The 13,089-nt window shown below is 36.8% G+C and overlaps 1 protein-coding gene across 6 annotated transcripts in view; it reads left to right on the top strand.

The window, feature by feature from the left end:
* The window catches only part of BRD1 (bromodomain containing 1), a 59,449-nt gene that overhangs the window by 973 nt on the left and 45,387 nt on the right, over window positions 1–13,089 (top strand). For all 6 annotated transcript variants that reach the window (XM_066990215.1, XM_066990207.1, XM_066990199.1 and 3 more), the window contains exon 2: window positions 3,600–4,980. In XM_066990215.1, the coding sequence (XP_066846316.1) occupies window positions 3,614–4,980 (1,367 nt within the window). In that variant the 5' untranslated portion in view covers window positions 3,600–3,613. The remainder of the gene's footprint in view (window positions 1–3,599; window positions 4,981–13,089) is intronic.

Below are 13,089 nucleotides of genomic sequence, written 5' to 3'. Positions count from 1 at the left end.
GTAACTGGGACGGACGCTGTGAAAGGAGTTTGCGAGTAAAGAGTGCGTTGTGGTGCTTCTCCTGTTGGTGATCCTGGGCCTCGTACCGTGCCGCCCTCACAGACAGCTGTCTTCGTGCGCCTGTGTTGTGGCAGGGCAAAGTGGCTGCTGGCGACTTTCTTGCCAAGCAGCTGAGGTAGTTCCGAGGGGGAAGAGCTGCAAACTTTCCTGTTTGATCTCCTACACTCTTCGAGTTGTTGAAAGAGGCAGAAAAGTTGTGACAGAAGTATATTAAAATTATTCTGCTGAAAGCGTGATGTCGCTGTTGATATCAACTGGAAACTGGTGGCACAGTTTATTGCTTTTCAGAGTTATGTACGTAGTCTTCATTCCTATGGGCCTGCAGGATACTCTAGAGGGTGAGAGAAGAGAGGTGTCTGATAATTATCTAGGAAAAGCAAACCAAAAGCCGGTCATGAATTTGCTATGTAGAAACCCAGTCTTCCTCTGGAATATTTATGGGACACTTGCAAATAGAAGACATGTGAGGGCAACAAAACAAAGCCACCACTGCTTTGGCTCCTGGAGTGTTTAGGTTATTCACACTTAAGTTTTACAAAATTAAGCCAGATTAGTACCCATTCCAGTTCTGTGTTCACTGCGTTATATTTGTAGGGTATCCATTCTCCCAGCAAATGGTAATTTGCTTCATGATCGAGCTTTATGTAGAGTTGAGTGTTACAAGGAAGATGCTTAGATATTAGCTCAGGCACTGTTTAGCATTGATTCATACAGTTTGACATTTACGACAGTAGTCCTGAGTGAGAATACACGTGCTTTAAAATAGTTTCTTCCTCTTGTTGCCAGCTTGCAGCCATGCTTAAGAATTTCAGGTAGATGGGTGTAGAGAGATTGGAAAATATTATTATAATACTGTAATACAGGGTTAGGTTAGATAATTAAATGTGGGCAAGTAGCAAAATTTTTGATTTCTGAAGGCTACCTCTCATGTCTCCCCCAGTAATTTGTTTAAAACAATCACTATCCTCATGGGCATCGGTTGTGTATCTGTTCATAGTTGTAAGAAGAGAGATTTAAAAAGAAAACACAGACCTTTACATCTAGACAAAATTAAAATGCAATTGTATGAGGTAAACATAACGAAATGATCTGGGTTTTGTTATTGTTTGTTTGTTTTTATTGGTGACTAAATTCAAGACAAGTATCAAAAAATACCATAAAATGAAACCATACTGATCCATAGTAGGTTGCTGTACACTGACACATCAATGTGTACTAGCTAAAAAAATCTCTCATATTTGTTCACGTTAATAAACAAATCAGGGTCGTTGTGTTATCTTTGGCCTCTGAATTACAAAATCTGTTGTGAAACTGTGGGAACTAACTTCTAAATGCAGTTAAATTATCCGTATGTTTATTTCTAGTTACTGGACCTTCTGTAACAGCATTAGCGGTATAAACTTCTTCTGGAGTTAGGAAGTAGGTCTAATTTAATCCTATGTTATTTAACAGAACTAGATTATTAAATATTTCTCCAAACTTGTTTGAAGAGGTGGATCCTTTTTTATTCTTCCGTTGTTTATATAGAGCAGATCAGAGGTGTGTGATGATTAAACACTGACTGTTGTCTGGTTTTGAGCTTGTGCTATAAAAACAAGTAATAAGAATTAAGGAATATCTGTGTAAAAGTCAGATCTGTGAGTAATATGCTTAATCTTCACATGAATAATAAGGGTAGCTTAGATTCATCTTTTTAATTTCTCTTTGGGAAACCAAGGTCAGTTTGTGATAGCAGATAGATAAGACCCTCTCAAGAGCTGCTTTTAACACTTGTTGCCTAAATTGCCTAGTCTTCCCTTAAAATGAGTTCCTTCGGGACTTCAAAGGTGGATTTCTTGAAACTGGTGTCACAGACTGAACAAAAGCAAAAGGCAGGCTCCATGGGATGTTTTGCATATTAATTGTTCCAGTCTTTGCTATTTTCTTGATAAAATAGCTACAGTGCTGTTGTAGCGTGACACTAACTGTGACAATAACTGTGCTCTGATCTCTAATTGTCTGCACTTTTGGCAATACATGCTGATGCTAGCTGAGTTATTTTAACTAATAGGTGACACTGACATGAATTTGTTATTGTCGCAGTATTTCTGTCTGATCAGAATTAAAATAGGAGGCCCTAATAACACTTTAAGCAGGTGATTAAAGATCAAGAGTTGTTTTTTTCTGTACTTGAGGTTGAAGTTCTCTTTATTAATGAATTATTAGAGAAGGGAGTAGAAGAACTTTTAAGCTTGAGGTTATCAGTTGGTTCTATAGTAGTGTTCAGCCTTTGTAGGGGGGGAAATAAATGTCATATAGAGTGTAAGCATGGAAGCTCTCAACTAGAATTTCTGTAGTCAAAATGCATTCCTGTCCTAGTCACGGTGCTTCATGCTAGGGGAAAAAAAGTCTTTTTTTTTGGCATGTTGTGTGTAATGGGTGCTAATCTTGTTCCAGTAGCTGATAAACTTGGAAATTATGTCATTTTCATTTTATAAAGAGCTTGGGTGTGAATTTAAAGACAGGGAGATACTTACCTACTCCAGTTGCTGAAGAGAACTCTTGAAGAATGGGTTGAGGGACAAGGGTGTAAGGGATGTGTGCAAGCACAGATGCACAGAGCATGCCTTCAGCATAAGTCAAATTACAAGTGGAATATTTCATAACTGCAGCCCATACTTCACCATATTGGTCACTGCGAGTTTAATTGTGTCCTTGTCATTTCGTGCATCTCTCTGTATTCAAAAGTTTTGGCACTGACTCGGATTCAACCTGCTAGTATGGGGGTTCTGTAAAACAGTAAAATGTGCATTGATGCTGAGAACTTTGTGGCCATGGCAATGATGTGATTCTCAGATACAATGCTTGTAGAACCATTTCTGTGGGTAAGTGTAGTAAGGTAAAGAATAATAGATTTATGAAGAATTAAAAAAAAAAAAAAAGCTGTCAAACCGCATGCTTGTCAAATTTGGAGGTATGCATGTTTTTCTAGCTGTAAGTATAGGTGTACTAACTGAGCTGTTAACGTATTTCAAACTATTGGATACAGTTGTGGGAAAAACTTACTTTCAGAATTATGTTAGTACTTTTAGAGGGGAGATCTAGAGAAAAAATCTGAAGCTCAGGAAAAAAAAAATTGAAACTGCATTTTTAATTGCAATTCCAATTACTCAGCAATTGTAATTACTGTGTTAAAGATTTTCTTACAGTGTAACAGCTATATTATTTTTCTGTGGCATTTCTGATTCTTTTTTTCCTCATGCAGAGTTGTTCCCGTTAGCTCATCTGTAGCATTTTTGTTATGGATTTTATATAGCTGTGTTTACTTAGAGAAGCTAGCATTTAGGAGATCATTTTATCATTAAGTTATTTTGTTCAAGACTGAGCGGTCTTATAGACTAAGGGCGAGAAGTGTTTTTCTGTTGTTGCTGTTCTTTTTTTTTAATTGGATAGGTGGTTTGGGAGCCATAAGGCTTAAGTTATTTCTCTTACTGTAATAAAACTAACATTTTCAAGTCATTTTTCAGAGTTCATAATTTTAACTGTTGCTCTCGTTTTAGGTAAACATTACCAAATGAGGAGAAAAGGAAGATGCCATCGAGTATCGGCAGCAAGGCATTCTTCTTCCCCATGCAGTATTAAGCACTCCCCTACACGAGAAACCTTGACGTACGCTCAAGCTCAAAGAATGGTTGAAATAGAAATTGAAGGTCGCCTGCACAGGATCAGTATCTTTGATCCTTTAGAGATTATATTAGAAGATGATCTTACAGCCCAGGAAATGAGTGAATGCAACAGCAATAAGGAAAATAGTGAAAGACCACCAGTTTGTCTAAGAAGCAAACGGCATAAAAATAACAAAGTGAAAAAGAAAAATGAAGTTCTTCCGAGCTCACACGGTATACCTGCTACAACAACTCCTCTTCCAGAACCAAAAGTACGGATTGTTGAATACAGTCCCCCTTCAGCTCCTCGGAGACCTCCAGTTTATTATAAATTCATTGAGAAGTCAGCAGAAGAACTTGATAATGAAGTTGAGTATGACATGGATGAGGAAGATTATGCATGGTTAGAAATAATAAATGAAAAGCGGAAAAGTGATGGAGTGTCAGTTGTTTCACAAAACATGTTTGAATTCCTTATGGATAGGTTTGAAAAGGAGTCTTATTGTGAGAACCAAAAACAGGGTGATCATCAGTCTTTAATTGATGAAGATGCGGTGTGTTGTATATGCATGGATGGTGAATGTCAGAACAGCAATGTAATCCTGTTTTGTGATATGTGTAATTTAGCAGTACATCAGGAATGCTATGGGGTGCCATATATACCTGAGGGTCAGTGGCTCTGCAGACACTGTCTGCAGTCCCGTTCTCGGCCTGTAGACTGTGTGCTGTGCCCAAACAAGGGAGGTGCCTTTAAAAAGACTGATGATGATCGCTGGGGACATGTTGTGTGTGCTTTGTGGATTCCAGAAGTTGGATTTGCCAATACAGTTTTTATCGAGCCAATTGATGGTGTCAGGAACATTCCCCCAGCCAGATGGAAGTTAACATGCTACCTCTGTAAACAGAAAGGTGTTGGTGCCTGCATCCAGTGCCACAAAGCAAACTGCTATACTGCATTCCATGTGACGTGTGCTCAAAAAGCCGGTCTATATATGAAAATGGAACCTGTGAAAGAACTAACTGGCAGTGGGACAACGTTCTCTGTAAAAAAGACTGCCTATTGTGATGTACATACTCCACCAGGTTGCATACGGAGACCTCTAAATATTTATGGAGAAGCTGAAATCAAAAACGGTGTTTGTAGAAAGGAGGGATCAGTCAGAACTGCTAGGTCTACATCAAAAGTCAGAAAAAAGACAAAAAAGGCCAAGAAAACAGTGGTTGAGCCCTGTACAGTTATGCCAACAGTATCTGCTCCTTATATCCCCCCCCAGAGGTAAGCAAACCATCCAAGTGAGAGAAACCTTTACGTATTTATCTGTTTAATCTTAAGCCAATGCTTTTAGATACTGACTTAAAGTCTTTGTGTTTCTTCTATGTCTTCCTTAAAGGCCATATTCAGGGGATTAATGTAAATGATGTACATTACACTTCAGTGAAATAGCATAAAAAATGCTGTAACTTCTTTAGATAAATTAGTAAGTGGTCTGACTTCTTGAATTCAGAAACCTTTTCTTTTTTTGTCAGACCAAATGATATTGTGTGCGCAGTTGTCTGCTGTACTTTTGAAAATTATCCACTGAATTCACAACAGCCTATGTAGTTGACATTCGTTTCAAAAAGCCAAGCTCAAGGTTGACTGTATTTATAATTTGGGAATCTGAACTTCTTTTCCTAACTTTAAGACTTCCAAAATAAAAATTAAATTGGCATATATAGGATTTGAATCTAGTTTCATCTAACATAACTTAAGCATAAACTTGTACCTTAAGATCTATGCGGGTACAACAAGCCCTCCAAGAAATACTTTCCTTGCAGAGCAGAGTAAATTTTCAGGAGTTTTCTCCTATACCTGCATTTTCCTTTTGCAAATTCAGTAGCATTTATGAAGAATTGGAGGAATTTGGTAACCTATATACTTTTTTTTTTTTAGAAAAGTTGATTGTAACTTAGTTGCATTCTTAGTCATGTAACCAAAAACGAATGTGCCCTCTCATACAATTCTGTTATCAAACCTGTTCTGTAACTGTAGTATAATCTTTCTGTTTGAACAAACATTAATGAACGTGCAAAAGTTTTAATCCTAACCATGTCTTCACTTACAAATTTAGTCTTTGTAAGAAGTTCTGTTTAAGCCGATTCTTCTACTAGTGTACCTGTTGCAGTTCTCGCAGAAGCTTTTGTTACTACTGCAAATATAAACACCAGAGCTGAAGTTGCCCTTTACATTTAACATGCCATATTTTTGTATTTTAACAGTGATGAGCAGGGGGCTTGCAGATGGCTCTAGATCTGGTGAGGCTACAGAAGTGTTGCCTGCATGAGAAAGTGGGGGTGTTTTGAGTGGTGTTTTTATATGTAGTAACAGAATGGAGCAAAATGGAAATGTTGTATATCTTTGTTTCATGGGTTAAAGGTTTTGGAACCAATTAGATTAGCTACAGCATAGTTTAAAAGAGCTGTATCATCTCATTTCAGATTTCTTTCGCTTATAATGCATTTCAGCAGTGGAAATATATGTTTTGGGGATTTGGGCAATGAAGTAAAGCTCTGGATTAGAAAGATACAACTGTGGTTTTGCTGAACATTTGATAAATAACTCACTTGGGACTAAAACCAAGTTTGTCTTTATTGAGTATTTGTTTTGATACCAGCTTTTACAACATCAGTGTGTTTGTTTAACCCTTGAATTAAATTCTTACTGAAGTTAATAATAGCACTTTAGAAAGTTTCTCAAAAGAGGCACCAATTCCCATGTGCAGCTTAATCGTGTACAAGATTCTTAGGATAATATAAATAATATAACTAAACCGTGCTCTTTGAAAGCTGGACCCAAAGTCTCGGGTAGTGAACATTTAAAACCAGTTAAATTAATCTAAATAAGTAATGTTTTGAGATTGCAGTCCTTTCCTGCAATAAGATTTGCTAATGTATGTAGCTACCTATGTATTGACTTTGACAAACAGCCTTTAGCTCCTGTGTGGTGTTTGCAAACATCAGATGGTTACACTGTTCACTTTGGTGATTTGCTTGATTTTGTTTGGTGATGCACTGAAGAAAGGCTTAAGTTGACAGTTAGCAACAAATCTTGTTATTTGAAATGGTGCTTTTGTCCATGGGAAGGGGAGCTCATATAAAAGAATTTGCCTTTGACTGACTTAAGACGTACCTGATTGATTATTTTATTTTTTTCTTCCCTTCTTTGGACACACTACAAAAGACAATGGACTATGTGAGAGTTGAGAACTAGAATGCATGTTCTTAGTTGTAGCACTGGTAATGCTTGCCATAGGTAACTTGTGTGAAAGTCAGACCCCAACACTAAAGGGATACTATCATCACAATTGTATTCATTCTTTTTAAGTGTTGTTACATGTGAGGAAGGGACTTGAAAGGGTATTGATTTCTAAACTTCTTTCCAAGACTGCGGAGAGTCAGCTTTATTCCATGTATGCTCAGCTTCATGTTACTGGATGCAAGCATGGATACTTGTATTAGTTGACAAAATACAATTTCCTGATATTGTATTCTGTATCAGAAGTGCACACGTGTGGCACTTGTGGTGGTGTTTGGTTTGGTGTAATTTCTTCATCATTAATATCTACACTATAATGTTTCTTTGGCTGTTTTTTTTTTTTTTTTTTTTTAAATATGATAGCTGCAGTAGTACACAAATATGAAGAATATAGTGAGCAGGAAAATATTTGGTGGATGTAGCCATTGAGCACACCTGCTCAGGGAAACCATTCTTGCCATATATGTTTAGTTACAGGTAGAAGGGATGTATGTTGGTGAGTGTATGTGGAAGACTGGACATTACACTGACACCTATTACAATAATTCTGTACTATAAGAAGCCTGTCTTAATACTCAAGGTATGTTAAAAGTTCTGGTGTAAAACAATGTACTTCATAATTTTTCACAACTTTTTGTACCTCATAAATTTCTGTATCTACTTAACATTACACAAGTAGAGTCATTCCTTAGTCATTTGTAATCTGTCTGTTATATGGCCCCGCAGACTGTCATCTGTGAACTACTGAGTGTAGGGTCAGAAAATTTTAAATGGTAGTAATAGGAGATGAATGCTTGTTTCCCCTCCCTCCTTTTTATTTCTGGGCAGCTATCTATCCTCTCTTACTTACCTCCGTTTTTTAGGAAGTCCGTAGCTAAGTATCCACTTTCAAAGGTGCAGGATGTCACATTAGAGCCTTGAGGTGTCTTCAGTTTTCGGTGCTGTCAGTGCAGGCTCCTAAGTAAGTTGCTTAGCACTTGGAATAGTATATGAGACTACTGGGGAATCTCATATGTATATATATGACTTGCATCAGCCCTTTCTGTCTACAGAAGTGTGTTCTCTCTTCGGTAGGAAATTGCACTCGTGTTTTCTTGAAATGTAAAGTGTTGAAGATTGTTGCTTCTCTTGAATTCATCGGCATTTTTTTTTTCCAAGACACAGAAATGAGCTTAATCTAGTCTTAGCTTCTGGGAAGTGTCAGAGCCAGCTACGCTGTGTGGAGGAGGGAGGGGAGAAGGACGTTGCCTCCAGCCAAAGCTCGGTATGGCAGGGACAGGCAGTACCTGGGCGCTTTGGCAATAAAAGTCAGAATGCCGACCTCCTGCTGTCACCAGCTAATTTGTCTGGAAACAGTGGCAAATTGTTTTTGCAGTGCCAAGGTGCAGGTGCATAGTTCACTGATGTGTGATGGTTGAATTTTGCCTAGTTAAGTAAATGAGTAAATGTCATTTTTTTTTTTTCCTGAATTAAATACAAAAAATATTTTCTTTAGATTGCAGGTCCAAAATTTCTGAGTTAGGAAATTCTGGCTTTTATTGTTGACTTGACAATCTAAACCTTGTTTCTTGTCTGTATGAGTTAACTTGTACTAGCTCTGTACTTTTCTTTTGAATTTTTTACCCTGTTGCTACCTATCATTTACCTTCATAACAGCTACTTTATTTAGTGGATGGGATGGATGCACAAAGAAAGTTTTCAGAGAGAACATTACAACTAATCTGGTTTCTCTTGAGTGCTTGATTCTGTAGTACAAATAACATTTTTGTAATAACATGTTTTGGTGTAGTCTCTTGATTTTGTGTGCTGAAAGAGGCATCTAGGGTGTGATTGCTATATGAAAAGCAAAGCTAATAGTAGTATTTGTGTTGTCTAAAAATCTTGTATAACTAGGATTTTGTGGACATATACTTGGGGAAAAAGTAAATAAAATACTTAATCCTCAGTATTTTGGAAATACACACTGAGACACCGTGTAATCTGTTCCATTAAAAACACCATTCATGCAGCTATTGCTCTGTTAAGTGGAAGCAGACATTTTAAAGTATATAACTATTTGCTTTCATTTTTAGTTTCTGTTTCTACGTGGTATATATGTAGTGTCTGTAATTAAGAAAGCATTTGAAATGCAATACTTGTACAGGGAACAAAAAATAAGCGAAAGAACCACCACTTTAATAATAGATAGGAACAAGGCATTGTGTTTGCTTTTCATCTGTCAGCTGTGTTACATCATACTATTGAAAAAGAATAAAAGATATTTATGAAAGTAGGTAAGCAGCAAGCAGATAACTGAGAAGAAAAATTGTTGAGACAAAGATATTTTCAGCTGTCTTTAGAAATTAACACTTACATGTTTTGTATTACCAGAAGTTTCTATGTTAACCTTTGCTGTGATTAGAAAGCATATTGTTCCCGGTGGTAAAACCGGCTTTCTGTAGCTGTGTGTCTCAAGGCAGAACTGGTGTGTGTTTGTTTGTTTTGTAACTTATCCAGTAGAAATTACCCTACTTTCTTAACAAATAGTTAACTGTAGTTACGATATCTAGACACAGGAATCTTCATTGCACTAAAGTGGAACATGGACCAGAAAAATAAATGAACAGCAAGTGAAGGATGATATAAAGAAAGAAACACATACGAAGGCCTTTGAAACACTGTCAGTCTGCTTTCGTGGATGATGCGTCTTCATCGTACATGTGGCTTGAGGGTTTCTTTACGGGATTTATTTTGATGTTTTAGTGCGTTGGTTGTCTCTAATACCTTCTGAAAGGTTGTCAGTGTGGGAAAATAATAATAAATATTTCTTAAAGTTCAACATCAGAAAAAAACATTGGATAACGCTACTAGGACCAGTGTTGCAATGAAGCCATATAAGTCCAGACCATTGCTTATTAGCCATATACTTATTAGCTTGAATACACGTGTGTATATATACTTTCACACAATGATGTGGGAATCCTTATTTTAATTATAGGAGAGCATGATGGAGATAGGCCTTATGGGTTACACCTAATAATGAGGTGGTGGAACCGCCTAGGTGTGAAGTGGAAGGGGATACCACCAGCAGTCAGTCACCGATGTTTCTTGTCAGTTGGATCAACTTCAAAACCTTCTCTGATATGCGTAGAAGTCATCTGTTGAAGTCATCGTACCCTTCTTGCTTAAATTAAAAAAAAAAAATAATTGCCTAAATCAGGAAGAGAGGTTCTAGAGTGGTCACCAGCTTTGCCTCAGCATTATTTAAAGCAAACAAACAAAATAATATTAAAACAGTAACCGTTGAGCTTTATTTTCAAGCCAGTTCATCTTGACTCCGGTTGCCTTTTTAGATAAGGATTAGTAAATGTATTTAATTAAAAAAAAAAAAAGTGGAATTTCATTTAAAAGGGGGGGGGGGGGGGGCAAACTTGTATCTGGCAGTAAAGACCAAATATTGACTGATTTCTGGGAAGTGATTCCCCCCTCATCCTTAGGGTGGAAATGATGCCTCATATTTAAACACTCCCTTTTTACAAAAGGAATACAGGAAAATACTGTAGATACAGTTTTCTTCTTTTTTTGTGTCTGTGTATTTTGTTTATTTCATGTGTACAGGGCAAAGAAGCTTAGAATTGGGATTAAAATATGTTAGATATTTTGGTATGGTGCATCATTAGTGCTCTGTGCGTTCTCAGAGGGTTTGATTTAAAGTTAGGGAGGTCAAAATTCATGACCTGAATTTAACAGTAATAAACACCACAGCTACTTGAAATATTTTTTTTTTTCCCTTGGTACTTCTGAGTTTCACCAATTGTGTGAACTTCCATTATGTGTTGTGTTTAGTTTTGTTTTGTTTTTGTGGTGATTAGAGGGTGATGCATCTTTTAATTCTATACAAAAGTAAGATTTTCAGAATGAATTGTCTGAAGAACTATTCAGGTTTTTTATTCAATAGTCCAAGTTACAAAATGCACAAAAATTTGTAAAATAAGTTGAAATTTCCATTATAGACAAAAGGCTTTTGGGTTAATATTTTATTAGTTGGTTAATACCTTGCTGATATGAGTTTAGCTTTTGAGATTGTATTTCAAAATCATAGGTGGTATGGTTATGATTACTACAACAAAAACAAATATTTCAAATGCTTTCAAAGAAAAGTCATGACCCTAAGATGTATAGAAAGAGGCAGAAGGAAATCTATGCTTGTGATTTTTTCTGAGAAGGCTAAGGAAGTTTTCCAGTGTGACTGGGTTTTGTTGTTGCTACGTTTTTTGTTGTTGTTTGTTTGTTTGTTTTTTTCCCTCTACCTTATCCAAAGGTTTGGAAGGTCACAGAGTTCATTGGGAGGATAGGAACAAAGTAACCTGTTATAACTAATAGAGAAGTGACTGGAATTAATGTGGCATTTTCTTAGCCCTTCAGTGCAACATTCTACTTTCCTATCTAAGAAAACTTCTAAGGTGCTTGCTTAGTTTCATGATCCTATGAAGCACGAACAAGTGTTTCCTATGTGTGTTTGGTAAAAATCAAATTAAATACCAATAAAATTTTAAGTAACAAATAGGAACCTGAAGACACTTTGAGGCTTTGGGAAATACATCGGTGAAAAAAAATATTATCAGACTCAATCTAGAAGAGAGAGGCAAATTTAGTAGCTGGAATGTTAAAACATACACGAAACATATACTTCCCTGAAAGCTGAAGCTTTATATACAGAGCTAGGAGGAGTGCTTGGCCGGGTGCCAGAACTCATTCCAATTCCCAAAGCAGGAACTTCCCCAGTTTGTTTTTTTGTTCTGTTTTTCCGTTAATTCTTTTCCAATCAGTGTCAGTGGAATTACTGTAATCATTTGTAGTTAATATTTCTGTCCTTTTTTTTTTTTTTTTTTCCTGCTTCCTGGGAGTCTCGATAGGTTCTCTGGAACTTTGCTGAGCAAGGCTTGAAAGCCCTGGATGCTCGGTTTCCTTAGTAATGATTAATTCAATTTAGATATTTTGTGTTTTGTTCTGACAGCTTTTTAAAAACATATCTGCAGCCTTTGTATTTGAAAATAGGGGTATTTTATTTGCACAGTGAAGTGGAACCTCATTCAATTGTTTATGGATATTACCACAATTCAAGAGACTTTGGGTATTTTAGTGATACTAAATATAATTTTATGGAGTGTAACTTAGTCTTTGCTGGTCTTTCACATGAAGCTTTAATCCAGCTGTTATGGATAAAAGAAGATACAAAATCACAAATCAATACTACAGGCTTAGAAGTTAAAATACTAGTTTTAGTTCATGTTTAAAAGTTGTTTGGGTTTAGTGGGTATTTGCTCTTATTGAATCTTGCTGATTCTTGTCTGAAGTTCCTTCTGCCAGAATTACTTAGAGTGATCCGGGGGCAGGAGGGAGGGAGAAAAACAAACCATAATTAGCCTTAGGATGGAATTTGTCTTTCTGGTTTGTATTTTTGAAAACTTGAGGATGGAGAGAGACTGTATAAATTTTCAGGTATTAGAATTCTTAAAACAATATCAGTGGGGTTATAAAGCAAGCATTGTCCGCAGAGCAATCAGTGATGATTAATAGAAAACGTCAGGTTATCTATTGCTGGGTTTCCAATGTTGAACTGGCACACAGTCACCAAAGGTAGTGTTTTCACTCCTTGTAACCAGTTGCTGTAGTTGCCACAGAGACGGCTACACTGAAAATGGGAGAGGGAGGCAGCCACCGGTAGGAAGGAGGAAGCTCTGAGATTGCGAATATCACAACAGCAGAACTTTTATGTTAAGGGAAAACATCTTACACACTTAGCTAAAAAATGAAGAAATACAGGACTGAGTGTTACTGCTCACAACCTAGTTCGGATGGCTTTGACCATTAAAAGTACTGCTGTTGGCAGGGTAGATAGCAAGCCTCTCTATGTGAGGTCAGGGGTAGAATAGAGCAGCTGATAAACAAAACTTCCTTACCAAAGCTGTTGTATATTAACTTTAATTTTAAATTAAATTATTTGAGTCTGTCTTACCCTTTCAAAACAAAACAGTTTCCTCTCCTCGTACTTCTGTTGCTTTTGTAAATGCCTTGTATTTTTAATGCCATAATTCTCAACTAGAGTAT

The sequence above is a fragment of the Anser cygnoides genome, chromosome 1 (genome assembly GCF_040182565.1).
Source record: "Anser cygnoides isolate HZ-2024a breed goose chromosome 1, Taihu_goose_T2T_genome, whole genome shotgun sequence".
Classification (NCBI taxonomy): Eukaryota; Metazoa; Chordata; class Aves; order Anseriformes; family Anatidae; genus Anser; species Anser cygnoides.
The sequence above is the reverse complement of the archived record's forward strand: the minus strand, read 5'-3'. Positions and strand labels throughout refer to the sequence as shown.